The sequence below is a fragment of the Leptonychotes weddellii genome, chromosome 11, assembly GCF_054177405.1.
Source record: "Leptonychotes weddellii isolate Sample4059 chromosome 11, ASM5417740v2, whole genome shotgun sequence".
NCBI classification, from domain to species: domain Eukaryota; kingdom Metazoa; phylum Chordata; class Mammalia; order Carnivora; family Phocidae; genus Leptonychotes; species Leptonychotes weddellii.
In genome coordinates this window covers 45,562-64,087 of record NC_138379.1, presented here as the reverse complement: position 1 = coordinate 64,087, position 18,526 = coordinate 45,562, and the positions used below count along the sequence as shown (strand labels likewise).

The window sequence follows — 18,526 nt, the reverse complement described above, 5'->3', positions numbered from 1 at the left end:
GTTGAAAGCAAAAGCTGGTGTAGCATAGAAGTTTGAGGGCGAGGCCTGGGACATTTCTCTCCCTTGGACCGCAGTCCCCAGCCCCCTTGTCCTGGCCCTCACCAAGGCCTCTTCCATCTAGTACCCCCCCAACTCCTTATAACCCTGCCCCCCCAAGCTGGGAAGGGTGGAGAAGGCCTTCCTTAGAACCAGGCCTGGGTGGTTGGGGACAGCAGTTCTTTTCTGTGAAAAAAGAAACACTGTAGGCTGCACAATTGATCGTCTGACCCACAGTCTTATTCCTGACCGGACCCCAAAGCTATAATTAAAGGTTTAGGCGGAAGGGATTACTCTAGAGGAGGGGCAGAGACCCCCACGGCCTGAGGCTGGCATCGGGACTTGGGACTCAGCATTGCTGGAGATAACATTCAGGACACACTCCCTCCTCCAGCTTCTGAGGGCTTGCCTCCTCTCTGGAAAACCAAGACGAAGGAAGACGGTGGGAGGTGGGGTGGGAAGCCCAGAAATGAGCCTCACATTTAGAACAAGTGTGGTTTCCAGGGAAGAACAAATGTAAAATCACGTCTCCCATGCAATGTATTCAGATCAACTCACCATTTCTAAACAGGCGGACCGGGGCGTGATCGTACCCCGTGAGGGTGGTGACCGCGGCTGAGTCTGGGGTCAGGTGCCCTGCTGCTCCTCAGCTCTGGCCTGCACCCACGCCAATCAGGTCGGAGATGGCTAAAGGGTGCACTCTGGGCTGTGAACTTTATCGCTGTGCACAGTAATCTAGGTCATTCTGACAGTAGAATGAAACCCTGCTGAATTCCTTCTCGTCTGACTCGGGTGTGTTCTCCTCAAGCCAAGCCAGTGCTGGCCATGCGACGGAAACTGTATTTGTCCTTCCAACCCCAGCCAGTCAGCCACCTCCCCCCCAACTCTCCTTCTTTCCCTCCCCAACCAGCCTTCCAACACAGACTGAAAATCTGCCAGGCGCCAACAGTTCTGTGATGAATCCAACAAAGTTCATGCCCTCATGGGGCTTATATTCCAGCCATGAAAGCGGACCGTCAGTAAGGTATGTCTGAGGAGAGGTCATTGGAACAGGACCTTGCAAAGGCTGTCCAGGCAAAGGAACCAGTGTGGAGGGGAGTGAGGTGTGTCTGGAATGAGGCAGGGGGCTGGCATTAGTGGGTTGGGTGCAGGTGAGGGCAAGGTCAGACCGTTCAGGCCTGGGGAAGCCAAGGGAGGGAGGTGGGCCAGGCCTGTGGAGGAGGCTGAACTGCCTCAGTGGTAGGAGCTGGTTGTTCCCCAAGGGCTGCTCTGGCTACTGGGTGGCGCAGTCCCAGAGGACACGTTCAAGGTTGGACTGGGCGAGGGTGGGGAATCAGCTTGGTGGGGTGTGGTGATGTTGGTGACCTGGTGTGGAGTGTGAGCACCAGAGGAAAACGAGGGTGGTGCTCAGACATTTGACCTGAGCAGCCGGGAAGGGAAAGAGCAGGGGGACACACTGCAGGGCCTTGGGAACTCCACCAAAGGTGGGGATAAGGGTCAGCATCAGTACATCCTAAATATCATGATTGATAAGCAGCTGGGGTGTCACAGCCAAATGAGGCCTGGAGAAGGTGGATGGAGAGATTGCAAAAGTCCTGGGGCTGTCAGGGGTCAGGCAGGATCTGGACAAGCTGGAAGGAAGACCAGGGGCTCGTCATCCAGTAACCAAGGACAGAGGGGCTGGAGAAGCTGCTGGGGACTTGAGCTTGGCATCTGACTCACCCCAGGGGCTCAGGGTCGCTGCTCTCCTGGAGGACAGTAACTGGGGTCGACAGTGGGTCACATCTGGTCACTTCCATTATCTCAAGGAAATCAGCAGCAGGTCTCCGACGAAGGTGTGTCTGTTATGTGTAGGGGGTTGTTGGTACAGAGAGAAGGTGTGAAATAGCCTCTCAGAGAGCAGGAAAACAAATTTACTGGTAGATGTTTGCTGTGGGAAGAAATGAGTAACTCATTTTCTGTAGAAAAAGGAGAAGAGAGGCAGGGAGGCTCTGAGCTCACACGTGGCATGTGGGCGGGTTACACGCCGATTACCCCAGGGCTGGTGGGTACCGTGGACCCAGCACATTTGGCCCTGGGAGCCTTTACCCGAATGTGGGCCCAGAGGCAGGGGCCTCAGTGCCCCCTGCCCCTGAACTCACACTCACAAAGTGTCTGCTGACCTTCGGTGCAAGCGTGAGGGACTCCCCTGGGAACTGAGGCTGTCATGTCCGTGACAGCACTGCCAGAATCAGCGGGGGGCTGTTCAGACTCACCACGTGCTGCGCCTGAGAGGAGCGGGGCTCCGAGAACACCCAGCTGGACCATCGGTTAAGAATCAGAAGGCTGGGCAGCTCAGCCAGGAATTCCTAAGTGAGAGAATTTTAAAATAGCTCTACACGGCGCCGCCAGCTGACACTCCAGATACTTAGGACTCACTCTTACCTTAGGTCACGTTCCCCCTCTTGCATTCTCAAACTCTCCAACTCCCCTGGTCCTGCTTCTTTGTTGAGTGCCTTTTTCACAGAGAAATGAAGGCCCTTTGAAGAGAGGGCCAAGCCTGCCTGCACTGCGAAGGGCTCGAAGCCCCTCGGGTGCTACAGCAGGGACAGTGCCTGGAGGCTGCTGGCCCGAGGCTGGCTCTCGCCCACTTCCAAGCGGGCGTCCTCTCTGCCAAGCACCATGACAAGAGGGGACAGCTGCAGCTCCCCGCCTTGAGCTATAAAAAGCCCCAACACCCGAGTGAGCAGATACACGAACTTTGCTGGACTCCAGGAGGAGCTCGGCTCAACTACCATGCTGAGATTAGGCTGTACCACCAGGCTGCTGCAGGCCCCTCTGAGGGGCTGGGTAGTTCCCAAGGCGCACGTCTCTGCCAAGCCAGCCCGGACACCCACTTCTCCCACGGTGAGTACCTCCAGTGCCGTAGGAGTGCTGACTCGAGCAGGGGGCGTGGGCAGTCCTGCATTGTGTAGAAGATGAGGTGGGTTTGGGGGCAGGATACAGAAGGCCAGGCTGGTAAAGGGGAGGAGGAATATATTCTCAGGCCTGCAGCCTCTAGAGGTGGTCCTCGTGCTAGAATGCAGTCCTATGGCTGGGACACTGTCCTTCCTCCAGGAAAGAGGTCCTTGCATCCATCGCCTGGAGGTCAGGCTCCCAAAGCATCCAGCAGAGTCATTGAGGGGATGGTGGTCTCTCTGTTTTCAGGCCCCCTGCGTTCTGGCCTAATGAGGGGTGCTAAGAGCTGAGCTTGAAGGGCACTCAGTGTATATTCCAGATTCGTCGCTCATTGAAGGGGAAGAATGGGTTGCTTTGAGGGTCCGTGAGAGCACAGGCAAAAACACAGACCTCAGTCACTCTCGTGCTCCAGGAGAGCAGACAACTACCTCTGTGTTAAGCATCAATAACCCAAGGTCTCGAAGGTCATTTGTTCAAGGTCATATGACCGGTGAAGCTAAGATCTGAACCCAGCCTAGGGGCCCAGTTCTGGGCAATGTTGCTCTGAATCCGCTGGAAGGCCAAGTCAAGAGGAAGAATTGGTTTCTGACCCGGCATTGGACTCTGTTTTAGGGAACAGGGAGGGATGATTGGGCCCGGGCTCTGTTTCAGGAGGAATCCGAGTATAGCTGGTTCTTTGGAACCTGGCTCCAGGTGAGATGGCCTTCGTGTGCTTGTGTGTGCGTGCACATAAATGCACACGCAGCATGGGGAGTCCTATTTCCTCCAGCCAGGCTTCTGAGCAGGACCGCCATTTAGGGAAAAGGCCCTGCCCTTGTTTGTGGGACCCGAATCTCAGCTGTCTCTTCTGTCCTGCACAGCACCTGACACACACGTCTGCCAGTATCCGGGAGGGAGGGCACATGTTGCGTCTGGTCAGGAGTTCAAGGTCGAGGGACACATGGCCTGGCCAGGCAGGCTCTTGGGGGAGGAGGGGGCTATGATAAGAGGTCCTGCTCCACAGAGACTGGGGCCCAGGGCTGCTAGTCTGGGTCTCTGCAGAGGCTGTCCACACTGATGATTACAGTAGTCCTTGCTCGTGCATTGCAGGCTTTCTCCACCTGACAAAAAAGAAGTCTGGGGCTGGGCTGAGGGTCCCACAAGAGCAGAGGGGGCAGGGCAGGATGTCTCTAACTCTGGACGGCTGCTCTGGTTAGAAGGCATCCCACGCTGCAGGGACAGGGGACAGAGAGGCAGATAGACAGCCTTCCTCAGTGAGCCAGGAATGACCTGGTGATGGTCTGGTGGACTCACATGTGCTTTCCTCAACCCAGGAGCAAGCCATTGGGCTCTCTGTGATGTTCCTCAGCTTCCTGATTCCTGCGGGCTGGGTCTTAGCCCACGTGGACAGCTACAAGAGAAGCTCTGCAGCATGAAGGCTCTGTAGCTTGGGCTCGGGCACAGGGCCAACGGTCCCATTAAACCCCTCCCTCCACCCAGTGTTCACTTGGTGGCTGTCATTTGTGTACGAGCACCCCCTCCCTGGACACTCAGCACTGGGCTGAGGGCTGCTGGCTGGGGCGCTGGGGCACCGGGGCCCCAGAAGCCCCTGGCTGGGTGGTAGTGGGTGGACACCATGTCTGAGCCACAAGAGATAGGACTTGCTTCCCCGGCCCCGTGCCCTGTATGTGCAGGGCTGCCCTTTTCCCAGGGTAGGAAAGGAGGGCTGAGGCCAAACCCCCACCAAGCCCTACCTCCCATCTCCTGCTTTCTAATCTCTTAGGCCCAGGCTTGACCTGGAAGCTAAGACTAAGGAAACAGAACCACAAAAAGGACAAAACAAAGGCGTTTATTATAGGAACATTCTCATATGACACCAGAGATGTTCACACAGGTGGATGTAATGGAGATGAGCCTCCAAGTGGTGTCCCCACACACTTCAGAGCTACTCCTTCTCATTCCTCGGGGCACATGCACACTCTTGCCCGCCTCGTCACCGGAGACCCGTGACCCCTCCCCACTGTGGGCTACGGGAGAAACCCACAAAGGAGGCTTCTCTCTGCGGCCAGGCCCCCTATCAGTGATAGTCCTGTTTTCACAGCAGGAAGAACAGTCCCCACTCCACAAACAGAATCCCACCCCCCATCCCCAATTAAATGCAGATCTTCTCAGCTGCCACAAATGGGCGAGGTGGGGGGCACTAGGTGAGGATATCGTGGGCCTGGTGCTCCACCAGCATCTCCATGCTCCTCACATCGGTGCACCAGAATTCCAGGCGGTCCTTCATCCCCTTGATCTGAGGCAAACCAGGACCACACGGGTGTTAGGATACTTGGGAATCCCAGGCGTACATCTCCAGCTAATTCTTTAGGGCAGCACTAATAAAAAGGACACCCGAGCTGGGGGAGTGGGCTGTGTGAGAGGGGATCATCCCAGTCAATTCTTATCGCAAGGACATTTAAAAAAACTTGCATGAAAGAAAACAGGTAAGAATAGAGGAAATCCACAGGATTAAATTTCCAGCAAATATGGACAAGATGGATCTGAGCTCAAACCACAGAACTAGGAACATATTTGATCAGAGTACCAATTTTAAGATTAAAAGGCATCATCAGCACAACCAGCACTGTAATTATGATAAGCTTTTAAATGCAGGGTTCAAACCCCAGGCCTAAATTAGGTTCTTTGAAAAACCCTTAGTCCCCACAGCAATAATACATTCTCTGAAATCTCTCGTCAATACTGCTTTCTTCCTAAATGGCATCCATCCAAGCGAAACTAAGACAGCACAGATACCATCCGAACCACCCACAGAAGTGAACTATGTGTTACCTGCTGCAGATCTAACACTCGGGGCTGCACCCAGGTCATGTGAACCCGCTTATCCACCTCATCAATGCTGCCTTTCACCAGACCCACCGAGAGCGCCTTCATCACCAGCAACTCCACCTGCTCAAAGAGGGGCTGATGTGAGTCACCCGAAGGCCCTAAAGTGTGGGGGAATGAGACAGTGTCTTCTGTGGTTTGGGGTCTGGGGAGCCGTGCTTATGGGAGCTCCGACCCCTCTGGGTGGCAGCTTTACCACTGGACCGTCCTGAGTCCAACAACTGTACCTCGTTCACAGTGATTTTAGCACTCTTGGCAATTTCTTCAAAAGTGAGTTGTCTGTGATTGGCAGGTCGTGTGAAAGTCATCTGAAAAAGAATTTTTTGTCAACTATTTTTCCAAATAAAAATTGTCAGAGAACGAACTGATAAGGATGTTTTTGTCAATTCTTGCTCTGAAAATACAGATCTTATTACTATCCCACATACTAAACTTTTCCTTAACATTAGCCATGTATAGGGCGCCTGGGTGGCTCAGTCGGTTGGGTGACTGCCTTCGGCTCAGGTCATGATCCTGGAGTCCCGGGATCGAGTCCCGCATCGGGCTCCCTGCTCAGCGGGGAGTCTGCTTCTCCCTCTGACCCTCCTCCCTCTCGTGCTCTCTGTCTCTCATTCTCTCTCTCACAAATAAATAAATAAAATCTTTAAAAAAAAAAAAAAAAAAACATTAGCCATGTATCTTATTAGGAACAAGCTTCCCATGCTCAGATACTAAGGTGAAATAAGCTTCACAGCAGTTGTTGGCAATGGTCAGTATTCATGCCCCGAGCAAGTGCTTGAGGCTGCTGTGTGCCAGGGCTGTCCTTGAGCTGGGAACAGCGTGGTGGCCCAGAAATGTAAGGTCCATTTCCTCAAGAAGCTTAAATTCTAGTCGGGAAACACAGAAGAGCATGTCAAATGGCACATATAATGAGGTGGCAGCTACTTTAGCTCAGACTGGCAGGGAATACCTCTCTGAGGAAGCATTATCTAAGATGAGACTCAAATACAAACTTAAAAAAGCCAATGGTGGCAGAAGAAAAAGGAAGGTAGTGGAGAGGGGGTGTAGCCAAAATATCCCTACAGGAGGCTTGGAGAGTTTGCAGGACCCCGTGAGCTCACCTGCAGGGTCTGAAATCAGAGCGGTTCCTGGGTGCTTGCTTACCTCCATGAGGCACAACAACTGAATTTTCCTCAGAAGCTGGGCTTCGTTGGCTGCTAAATCAGGCTGAAAAGTAGAAAGATATCAGTTACCTAACCCGGGCTGTGAAATTCTTTCTACAACAGATCGAACGAAAAGAAACTTGGCACATCCAAACACCTTACACTGTAGGGTCACGGAGGCTCACTTTTCTTAGGACACCATTAACTGGTGCATCCCCAAAAGGCTATGCTCCCACATAAGGCATTTACCAGGTAAGATGCCTACTAATGCTGCAGACACCAGGGGGTAGGACCCAGGTGCAGGCGTTTCAAGGAGACTCTTGGCACAAAGAAAGGCAAGGAAGGACCCGTCCTGTGCCTGAGCAGGTCCAAGTGCACTGCCTGCTTGCTCAGCTCCATGTTAAGTGGGGCCTCCGAGGAACACATTCCTTAAGTTCCAGGGAGCTGTTCTGAACTGGAAGAGCAAGTCATTAACTTGTGATGAAACCAGCACTGTTGTGAGAACCAGAACATGCCCTTCTGCATGACCTGCACAGTCGCCTGGCAGGTAGGTCACGGGTCACTGCTGAGCAGAGACAAGAAGGGAGAATGGGTTCCCTGATTCAAACATTTAGGAACTCACACCCCAACACAGGCAGTCTCCCCAGGGACATTTCTGCCACAGGTATGGGACAGGTCAAACTCTTCACCAAGAGCCCACTCCCCCCAAATGGGCTCTTGCTGCTTAGACAGATACTGCAGGCAAGGCACCTCTGATGTTCTTTCTTTCCTTACGTTTCTACAGCTAGCCATCTTTCTTTCCAAGTGGCACATTTGTTTCTTTCAGAGATCAACACACGGACTATAGTTAGGGTTGGCTGGTCTTGTTTTCTGCCTCTTCACAGCCCATTTACATCTACTCGGCTCCATTATGTGTGAATTCTACAAGTTTATTTTGAAAAGTACAAAAACAATAATTCCTATCACTATGAACAATTTAGTAATATTTGCTTCTAATAATTTCATTTAAAAAATAAACTTACTATGAAAGCTCAGGTCCGTGTTAACACCTCTTCTCCCTAATTCACACCTCCCAGAGGCTCCTCTCCTAGCCCAGTGCCCTCTCCCCTGCTGACCCCTTTCCCTCTACACTGACCATCCCCCCCCCGCCCCGCCGCCCCGCACTGACCACTCCCTTCCTGTACAGACTGTCCTGCCTTCCCGAATCCCAGGCTCTCCCTGGCTCTCATCACTCACTCACTCTGGCCTCACAGACCCTATTTCAGTTCAGCAACATGCTAAAAGCTTCATTTCCTCTGTTGAATATACTCTTCTCATATTCTTCACTTGGTTAAATTCTACTCACACCTAAGAGCAGACACAGAGCATTACTCCTTTTGGGTCCTCTGTGACCCCGTCACCCAGATGACACTCCCCTATCGTATTCTGTTAGTAGCACTGAGCACTATCATAGTAACTGAGTTACTACTGTAACTAGCCACTTAACCACCTGCTCTATGAGAGCAAGACTGGCCTGTCTTTATCTCCTGTCTCCCCAGTGCCTGGGGTGTAGAGGGAAGGTGCACAGAAAACATCTGTTACATCAATGAACGGACGCAGGATGACGGAGAGCCAGGGGCACTGTAGGAGCGTTCAGCCGTCCTTCCCATGACTGACCTGCTGGCCCCAGGCGGTCTTCAGCGTCTGGAATCTCTCTACGTTGCCACTGTTAAAGGCATAAAGGGTGTCAATCAGCCACTGCCGGTCGGTGCTCCTCAGTGATTCCAGCACGGGGTGCATGAGCTGCGAGGAGGAGATGGTTAGCTGGCAAAAAAAATCAGTCTCCCCCTTGTACAGAAATCTGTGCCCAGGGTGCACTTACGAGTTCTCCGAAGTTAAAAACTCCCTCGCCAAGAAGTCCTGCTAGTCCCAGCGTGAACGCTCTCTCCTGCTGCTCAGACACTGCGGCAACAACATACCTCCAGTGACACCCCAGTTCCAAGAATCAGTCCTGTCTGCCTTTAAAAATCCCCCCAAGGGCGCCTGGGTGGCTCAGTCGTTAAGCGTCTGCCTTCGGCTCAGGTCATGATCCCAGGGTCCTGGGATCGAGTCCCACATCGGGCTCCCTGCTCGGCGGGAAGCCTGCTTCTCCCTCTCCCATTCCCCCTGCTTGTGTTCCTGCTCTCGCTATGTCTCTCTCTGTCAAATAAATAAATAAAATCTTTAAAAAAAAAAATAAAAAAAATAAAAATCCCCCCAAAAGTGAAGAAACCACTCCCTGTAATGGTTATATCACAAAGCCTTAACACGTTTCCTTTTTTTAAATTTTTATCTTTTCAATTTTTATTTTATGTATTTTGTTTTTTAGAGAGGGAAGGTGGGGAGGGACAGAGGGGGAGAGAGAATCTCAAGCAGGCCCCATGTCCAGTGCGGAGCCCGACGTGGGGCTCGATCCCCTGACCCTAAGGTCATGACCTGAGCCAAAACCCAGCGTCGGATGCTTAACCGACTGAGCCACCCGGGTGCCCCATTAGTCCTCTCTTTTACAGTACTGGATCAACTCAAATTATACCTGGAACCACATATACAGGTTTTGTGGGAAACACATTCATTCATTTACTTACTTCTACCTAAATACATGACTGTATTTATATTTTCTATTTCTATTTAAGTAGTTAATCTACTTCCTGGAAGCATTACCTCTTATTTCTCTTAAAGTCAACTCATCAAGCCTCTTTTCAGAATAGAGTGAACCTACTTCCTGTTCCCATACAACAATTCCCCACTCTCCTGACCGCGTTACTTGCTTTTTCCAGTATGTTTTTCTTAAGATGCAGGAATTAAAACTGCACTACCATTTTTAGGAGTTGCTGGTCTCCACAGCTTCAACAGTGTACTGTGAGAAACATCTAAAATGGGTTCATATTTCTAAACACCCTCCTTGCACTTTCCCCAAAACTATCATTCATTTTTCTTTCCATTCCTCAGATACTTGAAAGATTTTTCTAAGGTATTCCCCTGGGTCTTGTTCAGTTTCCGGCACAAGATTCTCAGGTGCAGGGTTTCACCATGCCCTTCATGCTGCAGGGGCCAAGACGCTGACGTCGCGGTGCTTCTCACAAAGGCCTCTGATTCAGAGAACAGGAAAGACTGGAGAAGGAACAACGAAGGACTACAGGGCGCGGCCTCGTTTTCACTTGAGCTAAATGCTGAAGGCAGACCCGGGGAGAAACTGATGCTTACACGGCTCTTTCCACCCTCTACCACCTGGGCTTTCTTCAATGAGGGATGGATACACCAGAGTAACTTCTGAGACCTGCTACCATGCCTCAAGAGCGTGCTCCTTCGACATGGACTTTAATGGCTCCATGTTACCTGGCAGATCCTTGATGTCGACACAGCCCAGAAACCGCAGGGCATCTTTGTAGTAGGCCGCGTGGTTTCCGACTGTTTGATAGTATTTACTGGAGAGGTCGTAGAAACGACTGTGAACTGATGTCACACCAGGGAGGTTGTTGAGCATCTCTTCAACATCTTCAATTGTTTCCTACATGCAGGAAGCAAGATCGCCCTTCTTTTTAACTTAAAGCACTTTTAAGGAAATATATGACACAAAGACTGATAGACAGGACTATGTTAAAATGGAAAACTTCAGTTCATCCAAGACACACACAAAAAAGAACAAAAACAAGCTACAGACTGGGCAAAGGCATTTACTGCACATGTAACCCACCAGGGAGTATGACCAACACTGTATAGAGAACTCTTTTTTTTTTCCCCAAAGATTTTATTTATTTATTTATCTGACAGAGAGAGAGACAGTGAGAGCAGGAAGACAAGCAGGGGGAGTGGGAGAGGGAGAAGCAGGCTTCCCACCAAGCAGGGAGCCCGATGTGGGGCTTGATCCCAGGACCCTGGGACCATGACCTCAGCCGAAGGCAGATGCTTAACGACTTAGCCACCCAGGCACCCCTATATAAAGAACTCTTACAAATCAACAGGAGGAAAGCAACACAGAAAAAAATGGGCAAAAGGAAAGATATTAACAGGCAATTTACAGAAGTGGAGACATGAATGGAGTGGTCAATAAACCCCCAATGAGATGGCATTTCATCTCCACCAGACTGGCAAGAATTAAATAGTCTGAAAATACCAAGTATTGAAGACACGAGCTTTGGAAGTGTTTGTATGGTGCTAGGGGAGCGTGAGCCATCCTGGAGAAAGGTCTGACCACATCTGGTAAAGGCGTAGAGCATACACCTTATACCTGTAGCCTCACCTCCAAGCACATGTGCTGGTGAGATTCTGCCCACATACACAAGGAACCAGGCACAGAAACAATGATAACTAACAGCACTGTTCGTAATAGGAAAAAGTCCTGAATCCCTTCAAGAGGAGACTGATGCATAGGCTATGAAACAGTTGCAACAGTAAAATACCAAATAACACTAAGAATGAATGGTCACAGGTCCCTACATGATGACTCTCAGGCCTCACGCCGAGCCAGTAACTTAAAACAGTACTACATTATCACTTAGACTTACACATCCCTATCTAGTGAGCATCAGGAACCACACAAGCACGAGGAACACCAAACACACGCACGGGAGCACTGCTGGTGCTCGAATGTGCTCTGAGGGCCCAGCAGCTTCAACTGTGCAGTGCCGCCTCATTCCTAAGCCAGGTGGGGTATGTGGATACCCACGACAGAATTCTTTATAGTGTTTTATGGCTTTCAGTATGTCTTAAATATTCCAAAGCAAAATGTAGTTAAGTATGCATGCAGGATGAGACTGGGAAGCAACAAGAAATAAGAAATGTTATTTTAGGGCAATGAGAACATCAGCACTTACCCCAGTATTTTCTTAAATACTATGGTTACCAAAAAACCCAAACCCAAACCCAAAACAAACACAGGTAGTCTCTGGTTCAGCAAGGTGGACTGACCACATAGGTTGGTCTTACTGCCACCCATACCCACATCTGTCCCCCAAATTACACTGAAATGGAAATAAGAAAGAGACAGGAAACTTCAACAAGGATTAGGAGGCAGAGAGGGTGGAGGAGCAGCCTGTGACCTGTCATGGTGAGTGGGCTGACCCTGGTCAGTGAGGGCCCATGTGGACAGTCTGGGGCTGTCTGGAACCCTCCTGCTGACAGATGTGCTGTGCTTGCCCAGGGCAGTCCTCTTATATTAAAGGATAACAGGCCTCATAGCAGCAACTGACTCTCAATGGTTTTGAAAACCAAAACCAAAACTTGCACGCACACACGCACGCATACACACAGAATGATGGGGCAAAGAAATGTCAGCAATGGGAGTGTGAGAGAGGATATATCAGAGTTCTTTGTGCTATGTTTGCAACTTTTCTATAATTTAAAATCACTTGAGGGCGCCTGGGTGGCTCAGTCGGTTGAGCGACTGCCTTCGGCTCAGGTCATGATCCTGGAGTCCCGGGATCGAGTCCCGCATCGGGCTTCCTGCTCGGCAGGGAGTCTGCTTCGTCCTCTGACCCTATCCCCTCTCAGGTGTTCTCTCTCTCTCAAATAAATAAATAAAATCTTTAAAAAAAAAAAAAGTCACTTGAAAGGGTAAACTGGAGAAATAGGATTTTCCCCCCATAACCCTAAACCACTTTGTAAACCAAAGACAAACCTGTACTATGCACGCTTACCTTTGTGACCTGTAGGTCCCCAATGTTTAATTTTAGAGCTCCAATCGCAGTTTTACACAGGATCACTGCCTCGTCGCTACTTTTCACCTACAGATGTCAGAAACAAGGGGACCTGAGAAGTGTGGGCAGGAGATGAACTAAACACCTGCACACTGGCTTCACTTACAGGATAAGAGACACGCTGGTCTCTACAAAGTGTGTACAGCAAGCGCAGACACAAAACCGTAAGTCACACACATTCTAAAGATTTGGCTCAGACTTCGTATTTACCTTTTCGCGAGTCTTTTCCAGAAAAGTAAGAGCCACATTAGGATCTAGAAACGGCAGAAGAACAATGTCAGAAGAACCACCAACAGAGTATCTTTAGAGATTGGTTCCTACCAATCACAATACAGGTAGGATAATCTTTGTGTTTAGATCATAAAATATAATAAAAACGTAACTTAGAATCTGGCATTTTCTATCAAAATGTAAAAGTTCAATTAACTTATATTTCAAAATCATTTTAATTACCATTTGGATCTGCTCCTTTATGACACAAAATGAGACTCACCAGTCATCTGCCTAACTACATGAAGAATGATTTCTACCAGGGACAAAGGATTCACCCTGAAATAAAAACCACCGGTCTTTGAGTGTCATTAAGCATCTATGTTTTCATGTTCAAAGTAAAAAACTGACAAAGGTGTTTTACCTGTGTTCAAATTCACTGATGAAGTTTTCATAAAGCTGTGGAACCAAAACACGTAGAGTAATTACAGGATGTCTTTCAATCTGCAAAATTAAACGTGACCGCAATGCCCACCACATAGCAGGCACTGCAGAAATATTGGCGGAATGACACAAGACCCGTATCTGGGTTTATTAATCACCAATGGATTACTGAAGAAAGCTATGGTTTTCTTCCTGGGAATCAGATCCCTGACCTATAAGAATCTCCTAGAGACCAATTCCTATATTTCCTCCAAAGTATTTTAGGTAAAACAGACTATCAGTTTGAAAGATTCACTAACCTTCAGATTCTGGAGGGTTGCAGCCTACACTACCAAATTTATTAGCCATTCAGCAAACACTTCAGTACGTACGCAGGCTCTTTGCTAGGTACTACAGACACAGAATGTATAAAATAAAAGTTGGGCTTTCAAGGGTTCCTGGCCTAGTAGAGCGGACTTGTAAACAAATAAGTGACAATACTGTGAGTTTACAGCGAGGAAAAAAAACACATGGCTGGATCAGCCAAAAGGAGAGGTTCCATAAAAGATAATTCCAGAAATGGTGATAATTGAGTTTTAAGTAAGGAAGAACGTTAGAGAGCTGGACAAATTTGGTATGCGAGAGGAGGTATGGAGTTGGGAGAACATTCCAGACAGGAACAAACATGTGCAAAAGCACTGAAGAAACACTGCACTGTGTTTTAGGAGCATTTCTGAAGGACACAGACAGTGGGAGGCACTGGCGCTTGACCTTGTCCTGAAGGCAAACCAGAGCCAGTGGAAACACATGGTCACACTTCTACTTTATAAGCATGACTGGGGGCAGGAAGGATAGAGAGGGAACAGAGGGAGGGACAGAGACCAGCTGAGGCTACTAGTCAAGACAGGAGAGTGAGGGTAGACAAAGGGTCTGAGAGGTTCGCTGGTCACAGGAAAGGAAAGGGGAACTGACAATGACCTCTGAGCTTATCGCCGGTAACTGGGCAAAGTGGGGAGAGTGAGCATCCACATGAGCTTTTCGCTGGGTAACTGGGCAAAGTGGGGAGAGGGAGCATCAAGATGGGGTCAACTTGGATAAGGAGAGTCTGCGATTCCTCTGGGATGTGAAGACAGAAAGATGGAAATGTCCCTGTGAAAGAAAATGTGGTGCATATGCACACAGAGTGTAGGATATTACTCAGCCATAAAAAGAAGGAAATCCTGGGGCGCCTGGGTGGCTCAGTCGGTTAAGCGTCTGCCTTCGGCTCAGGTCATGATCCCAGGGTCCTGGGATCGAGCCCTGCATCAGGCTTCCTATTCAGTGGGAAGCCTGCTTCTCCCTTTCCCACTCCCCCTGCTTGTGTTCCCTCTCTCACTGTCTCTCTCTCTGTCAAGTAAATTTTAAAAATCTAAAAAAAAAAAAAAAAAAAGGAAGGAAATCCTGCCATTTGTGACAACACGGATGAAACCGGAGGGCGTTTTGCTTAGTGAAATAAGTTAGACAAAGAAAGACAAATACTGTATGACTCACTTCTACGTGAAACCTAAAAAAACTGAACTCACAGATAACAGAGAACAGATTGGTGGTTGCCAGAGGCAGGGGGTGAGGGGTGCAAGAAATGGCTGAAGCTGGTCGAAAGGTACAAATGTCCAGTCATAAGATAATTAAGTCCTGGAAACAGAATGTACACCACAGTGATTATAGTTAACAATACTGTGCTGTATATTTGAAAGTTACTAAGAGAGTAGATCATAAAAGTTGTCATCACGAGAAGAAAAAAAAGCATAACCGTGAGATGGATGTTAACTAGACTTACTGTGATCAATTTGCACGTATACATATACCAAATCATTACATTGTACACCTTAAACTAATACAGTATTATACGTCAATTATTTCTCAGTAAAACTGGGGGGAGGGTACAGCAGCCAGTTAGTTACTTAAATCTGGCATCCAGCATGGGGCGCCTGGGTGGCTCAGTCGGTTAGGCGTCTGCCTTCGGCTGAGGTCCTGATCCCAGGGTCCTAGGATTGAACCCTGCATCGGACTCCCTGCTCAGTGGGGAGTCTGCTTCTCCCTCTGCCTGCCACTCCCCCTGCTTGTGCTCCCTCTCTCTCTGTCAAATACATAAATAAAATCTTTAAGAAAGATAAATCTGGCACCTAGCAAAGAGCAATCTAAATAAAATGGCTTTTTCATTACAAAGGACTATTTCAAAGATATCTTCTTCATTAAGAGGGTATTCTAACTTTTCTGATATCCATTACAATTTATGTAAAAACCCCTCCAAAGAAAAAAGAAACTCAAAATTACAACTGGTCACTGCAGATTCATGAACACTATGTATCTGAAAGTTCTGTGGGCTGAGTCCCAACAATTTTTAAAGGTTTGCTTGCCCACTGAAACAGTAAACGCCAGTCTGCTGACCTAAGTGTTACGTTACATGGGGTTCAGGTAATATTTTGCTCTGTGTAGAAAGTGACTTAAAGACAAGAGAGCAAAGGATAGAGATGAATAAGCATGAATTATTCATCGCTATGATATAGAACCTTAGGGAACAAATATGAAGATAGCTCTAATTGATCATTTTTCCACATAATCCAGAAGACAGAATGTCCAGCAAAATCTTTAGGTGTACAGATGAATACAAGTTCCTTTGAAGTAGTGAAATGTCAAACTGGTGGGTATAAAACACAGGAAAATCTTAGGGTCCCAGGTGGTGGGGTAATAAGGTGATAAGCTTCACTGTGAGCACATATAATGTATCCAGGGCAAATAACTCAAGCTATCAAGAACTAGTTTTTGGTTCCAATGCAGGTATATATCTCCGGTTCATTCAGAATCTGAGAGAGAAAGGCATCAAAGATGTCAAGAAAGATTTTAAAAAGGAAGCTACCAGGGAACAAATTGGTGGGGGTTTGCCAGGGAGTGTAGGGAAGGCTGGGGCAGAGAATGTTCTTTTTCCCCCTGTTAACAAAAATTCTAAAAGTGCTCTACCACAGAGGATTTCTCCCTCCAAACCTCCCCACCTCCAAGTGAAGCACAAAAGAGGCCCTATCTTCCACGCTACCCAAGAGAAAGCATTTGGGCAAGTAAGCAGAATCAGTGGGAGTGAAGGAAGAGTGGTGATGACGGTTATCTATAAGATTCCTATGGTTATCTTCCACTATATCCTACCCCCACCCCCACTGATTTTGCACTTTCAATTTTGAATAACAGTTTCCAAAAGTACAGTACTGAAAAAAAAGTCTATGAACAATAAGATACAGGGCATCCTATGCTATAAGACAGGATTTTAGGCAGGGATTTCAGAAGAAGCCAGACTGTATTTGAAGCTTCTTCTACCACCTATCAGCTGTGATCCACGGCAAGTTACTCAATCTCTTGGCGTTAACTTCTACATCAAATGAATAGGATAACAGTAGTGCTTATCTCCCAATGTTGCTGTAAAGAGTAAATGAGTAAATATACAAAACCCTTAGAACAGTACCTGACATACTGACTGCTGAGTAGGTACAGTGTATTACTAAAAAGCACACCTATTAATTTTAAAAGTTATTTATATTTATATAATCTGACCTAGCATGGCAAATCATTTACCTTAATGAGGCCATCTCCTTGGGCAAAGCATGGGTCCTGCACAAAATCAAGCACCTGGAGTGTCAGTTGATGCCACAACCTGAAAAACATAAGGCCCTTAAGACCTATAAACTAATACCCAGTCACAGACACCTCCAGCCTTGGTGGTCCTATCAAATAACAAATAGTAGCCAGTTCCTACTGTGTAACAGGAAGAAAGCTAAAGCAGACGCCAATAAACCTGAGCTCTTTTCCTGGCTCTGCTAGTCAACGGTATGCCACCCTGGAGAACATCTTTTTAGAGTACCTCAAGAGTTACTGTGAGGTCTGACTGAAACCAAGAATTTGGAATCACCCATATCTAAGTTGAAATCCTGGCTCTTCTACTTACTAGCTGATTATCTCAGGGAAGGAGCTTAAAGTGAGCTTGTTTCCTCCACTGTATATGGGACAAACGAAGGATTAAAAGGGCAAAAGAATAAACCCTCTAGAAAAATGACAGTACATTTGAAACCAAAGTCTAATTTTTAAGAATGCAAATAAAAACGCTAATAGCAGAAGGCTGCTGAACATCATCCAAAAATGTATTTATTTTCTGTGTAAAAGGCACAATGCTGAACGCTAGGGTTGTTAACAGGGAAGTTATTACTAGAGGTGTACTTTCCTATGGAACAATGCTAGCAACTTATTGTATTCATTTAAAAAGAGGTTGGTGGGCGCCTGGGTGGCTCAGTTGGTTGAGCCACTGCCTTCGGCTCAGGTCATGATCCTGGAGTCCCGGGATCGAGTCCCGCATCGGGCTCCCTGCTCGGCGGGGCGTCTGCTTCTCCCTCTGACCCTCCCCCCCTCTCATGTGCTCTCTCTCTCTCTCTCAAATAAATACATAAAATCTTTAAAAAAAAAAATAAAAAGAGGTTGGTGCTTAGCAACAGACAATCAACAGGGGAAAAAACAGAACTGCACTCGGTTCTGCTTTATCCGCTCCAGACCGCTGAGAAGGATGGCGTAGATACAGCCCCACGATACCAAGGCTAAGACACCAGAATCTGCTATTCAAAAATGCATGGCAGCCGGACCTCAGGATGGGCGTTTGCTTGTTTGACTGGAATCAAGAACGAACATCCTTTAAAGCCCTGAACCCTTTTCGTAATACCAGGGGAAGGGGAATTCAGAACCTCAGTCACAGCCCCTCGGTCAGGATGGCAGTTAACCCTAGGCCCCCAAACTCTGCCTGTGGCTCTGCTCCTCAGTCCCCGCGGGCTGTCACCCCCTCTCCCTTCTCGGCGCACCTCCCCGGCCTAGCCTGCTCCCGCTCCCCGCACGCGGGGCTGAGCACCCTCGGTCCATCACAGTCCCGCCCCTCCCCCCGTCGCCCCCTCTCTGCCTCGCTCTCCCATCACTGGGGCCCGCGGCCCCTCGGCTGGGCGCTCACTTCTTCGTGTAGAGCTCCTCCAGACGGTGCCACACGGCGGCCTGGCCGGGCCCGGAGCTCTGGCTCTGCTGTAAGAAGCCAGGAACGTCCTTCATGACGGCAAGAAGACCCTGGGACAGCCGTAGTGTGGCGGTGTCAGCGCCGCGGGGATGGCCGCCGGAAATGCTCACTCACTTCCGGCGCCGCGT

At 48.7% G+C, this 18,526-nt stretch overlaps 1 protein-coding gene and 2 long non-coding RNA genes across 4 annotated transcripts; 1 reads left to right on the top strand and 2 right to left on the bottom strand.

The window, feature by feature from the left end:
• Positions 1 to 266: 266 nt before the first annotated feature.
• LOC115943795 (uncharacterized) lies at positions 267 to 2,618 on the bottom strand. Its single transcript, XR_014138413.1, has 3 exons — positions 2,461 to 2,618; positions 1,759 to 1,877; positions 267 to 1,667 (listed from the first exon to the last, which is right to left on the bottom strand). It is a non-coding gene; the product is annotated as an uncharacterized LOC115943795 (long non-coding RNA).
• A 131-nt stretch (positions 2,619 to 2,749) lies between these two features.
• LOC102739316 (uncharacterized) lies at positions 2,750 to 4,454 on the top strand. Its single transcript, XR_004078379.2, has 2 exons — positions 2,750 to 2,922; positions 4,287 to 4,454. It is a non-coding gene; the product is annotated as an uncharacterized LOC102739316 (long non-coding RNA).
• Positions 4,455 to 4,785: 331 nt separating this feature from the next.
• PSMD13 (proteasome 26S subunit, non-ATPase 13) lies at positions 4,786 to 18,517 on the bottom strand. Of its 2 annotated transcripts, none has more exons than XM_081797454.1 (13): positions 18,339 to 18,517; positions 16,928 to 17,006; positions 13,329 to 13,363; positions 13,188 to 13,243; positions 12,905 to 12,948; positions 12,635 to 12,721; positions 10,335 to 10,506; positions 8,842 to 8,921; positions 8,637 to 8,762; positions 6,982 to 7,044; positions 6,066 to 6,146; positions 5,785 to 5,901; positions 4,786 to 5,330 (listed from the first exon to the last, which is right to left on the bottom strand). In XM_081797454.1, the coding sequence occupies exons 1-13, from the start codon at positions 18,431 to 18,433 to the stop codon at positions 5,121 to 5,123; spliced, it is 1,245 nt and encodes a 414-aa protein (XP_081653580.1). In that variant the 5' UTR covers positions 18,434 to 18,517; the 3' UTR covers positions 4,786 to 5,120. The 2 variants fall into 2 exon arrangements, with proteins under 2 accessions (XP_081653580.1, XP_081653581.1); XM_081797455.1 differs by having other exon boundaries at positions 4,786 to 5,248.
• Positions 18,518 to 18,526: the final 9 nt, after the last annotated feature.